Raw genomic sequence first — 2945 nt, 5'->3', positions numbered from 1 at the left:
ACTCTCTCTCTCTCTCTCTCTCTCTCTCTCTCTCTCTCTCTCTCTCTCTCTCTCTCTCCTTCTCTGTCAGTCTCAAAAGCCTATGACTTAAGTGCACAACAACAGGATGGTACAGTTCCATATTTCTTAAAAACAAATCTGAGGTTAACATCAAGATACAAATTAGTCCAAATCTACGTTCACTGTTCAAAGGGCAAGTTATGGGCCTGCTTGGCAGCACTGGCGGTTTGCGAGTGTACACTGTTAACAAGTCAATGAACAAGTACTAGTAGATATAAATAAACCAGTAATAGGTCATTTAGTCCTTACCTTGACAACTCCTGCGGTGTTCCCACCCCGCGTTCGTACGACACGGTTCGGAACCGGATGGCTGAGGTGAAGCGGGCCAGTCTGTCCTGGTCAGCAGGGATGAAGTCAGGGTCGGTGGGCTTGCACTCCGGTGGGGAGGTTTGGTAGGACGGGAACGTCGCGGTTCTTATGATGACAACCATCAGAACCAAGGCTAGCGCCACAGCCAGTACCTTAAGAGCGACAAATATAAGACGCTGGGTTCCCCTCGCCATTGTGTCACCTTTCTCACCGTTCACAAAGTCTGTGTCCCACGGTGCTTGTTTTACGTCTTCTTCAAACAACGTTGCAAAAAGTGTACTTAGCGCTATCACGTTTCGTCATAGCTAAATCACGCAGCGATATCGATTGTGCTTTTGTTTAAATACAGGCTAGTTTCGTCGTCGTTGTTGTTTTTATTAAATCAATAGTTACAACACATAAAACTATAAATGTGTGTTTACCTGTATTTTAATTGAGAATAATGAAATAATTAAAGTATACCACTTCCTTTGGTGTAAATCTGGGTCGTTTTCTAACAACTCCATAGTTTTACTCTTTATCTATTTTTCACGCCCACAGCAAACAGACCAAAGGTCAGATATGGGCATGCGCGCATTCCTGGTGACACCCCAAGGCTTAGAAGGTGATTCTAAGCAAACCCGTCAGAAACACGTAGAATGTTAATAGATTTCCAAGTAATTAAAATGTCATCATTCATCTGTATCTGCATTGTGATATCTTCTATCATCAACAACTATTGTCCATTATAGGAGTTAACCCTTGTGGGACTACTGGACTATATAGAGCACAATACTCAACCGTTCTCCCGATCTCGAAGGTGCAAGTTAGGCCACCAATACCCTCGCGCACGCACACTAACACACGCACGCACACGCACACTAACACACACACACACACACACACACACACACACACACACACACACACACACACACACACACACTACACACACACACACACACAAAGGTACAACCATAACATCATAGTTACAAAACTTTGCATCCAGTAATCTTATTGTGCTGGTCATATCTATTTTGAAGAAAAAATGATGATGATGATGAATATATCAAATACTAGTATATACATTTAGTTATCCACAACAGAGTTTTATTGTACTTTGCTCTGCTATTACATTTCCAAATTTAGTTGTCCGTACTTACATAGAATGGCACAACACTCTCTGTTCTAAAGTTCGGGGGAAGTGGTTAGTAGGAGCAATTAACCGATACTACACAATATGCATTGTGAGATCTAACCCCTGGATTTATGTATGTACAATTGTTACAAAAATAACATTATTGACAATGAAAACTGTTCTAGAGATAGTTATAGCAACATTTGGTACAATGGTGAAGAAATAGAACATTACAGCCGCTATGCAATTTAATGACTCACATTCACTAAAAAAATCAGCAGTGATAAAAACGATTAAAAATGTAACTTATATACATGTATCCACATCTAAGACAGTTTTGGTAGCACTTTGATCTGCTATTAATTTCCAAATTTAATTGTCTGTACTTTCATAGAATGGTACAACACTCTCTGTTCTAGGCCGGGCAATGGTTAGCAGGGGAAATGGCATCTACTACACAGTGTGGAATCTAACACCTGGGCGTATGTACAATATTGGTCACCAAAAAAAAAACTAACATCACTGGCAATGAAAACTCTTCTAGAAATAGTTATAGCCCCAATAGGTACACTTATAAAGAAATGGAATGAAATAATAAAAGCTGTAACATTTTAAAATGTAACCACTTATGCATCCACATCTAAGACAGTTTGGGCACTACTTCTATTGTATTTTCAAATAATCACGGCCACCTTAGACAAGCGAAAAAAAAATCAAGTTATTTCTACATTTCAGTACAGAGAATTTGGCCGAGAAGAATTCGTCCCTCTGCCATATTGTATATTTATAGCATCCAATGATTCAGCGATGGCCTGGGACTGAACATGGCCTGTTTTAGCACAAGAACTAGTCATTAGAGCATCAGTAATGTTTGTATTTGATTCAGTGATGGCCTGGGGCGGGGTGGCGACTTGGTAAAGAGAGGGTAGCTGGGAGGTATTCGGGCCTATGCCATAAGATATATTTTCAACATACAAGGATTCAGTCATGGCCTGGGACTGAACATGACCTGTCTGATCATGAGAACTTGTCATTAGAGCATCAGTAATGTTTGTGTTTGATTCAGTGATGGCCTGAGACCGGGTCGCGACTTGGTAAAGAGAGGGTAGCTGGGAGGTATTCGGGCCTATGCCATAAGATATATTTTCAGCAAACAAGGATTCAGTGATAGCCTGAGACTGATCCTGCCCTGTCTTAACATTAGGGTTGTCAGTAGTTTCATACCCATGACCACTGGTTATTATAGTGGCTGTGGTTTTTGTGGTGGATTCAGTGATTGTCTGAGACTGACCATGCCCTGTCTGGTCTTGACCACTGGCCATTACAGCAGCTGTGGTTTTTGTTCTGGATTTAGCAATGGCCCGAAACTGGCCCTGCCCTGTCTTAACTCGATGGTTGTCAATATCGTCGTACTGGTTATCATGACCACTGGCCATTACAGTAGATGTGGTTTTTGTGG

General features: G+C 41.3%; 1 protein-coding gene across 1 annotated transcript in view; it reads right to left on the bottom strand.

The window, feature by feature from the left end:
• Nucleotides 1-609, bottom strand: part of LOC109471478 (N-fatty-acyl-amino acid synthase/hydrolase PM20D1-like) — a 3116-nt gene extending 2507 nt beyond the window's left edge. Inside the window, exon 1 of the mRNA XM_019770813.1 lies at nt 310-609. Within this exon, the coding sequence (XP_019626372.1) occupies nt 310-563 (254 nt within the window). The 5' untranslated portion in view covers nt 564-609. The remainder of the gene's footprint in view (nt 1-309) is intronic.
• Nucleotides 610-2945: the final 2336 nt, after the last annotated feature.

This window comes from Branchiostoma belcheri, unplaced genomic scaffold (genome assembly GCF_001625305.1).
Source record: "Branchiostoma belcheri isolate BF01 breed outbred unplaced genomic scaffold, Haploidv18h27 scaffold10, whole genome shotgun sequence".
In the NCBI taxonomy this organism is placed as follows: Eukaryota; Metazoa; Chordata; class Leptocardii; order Amphioxiformes; family Branchiostomatidae; genus Branchiostoma; species Branchiostoma belcheri.
Note: the sequence above shows the minus strand (reverse complement) of the source record. Positions and strands in the feature narration are given on the sequence as shown.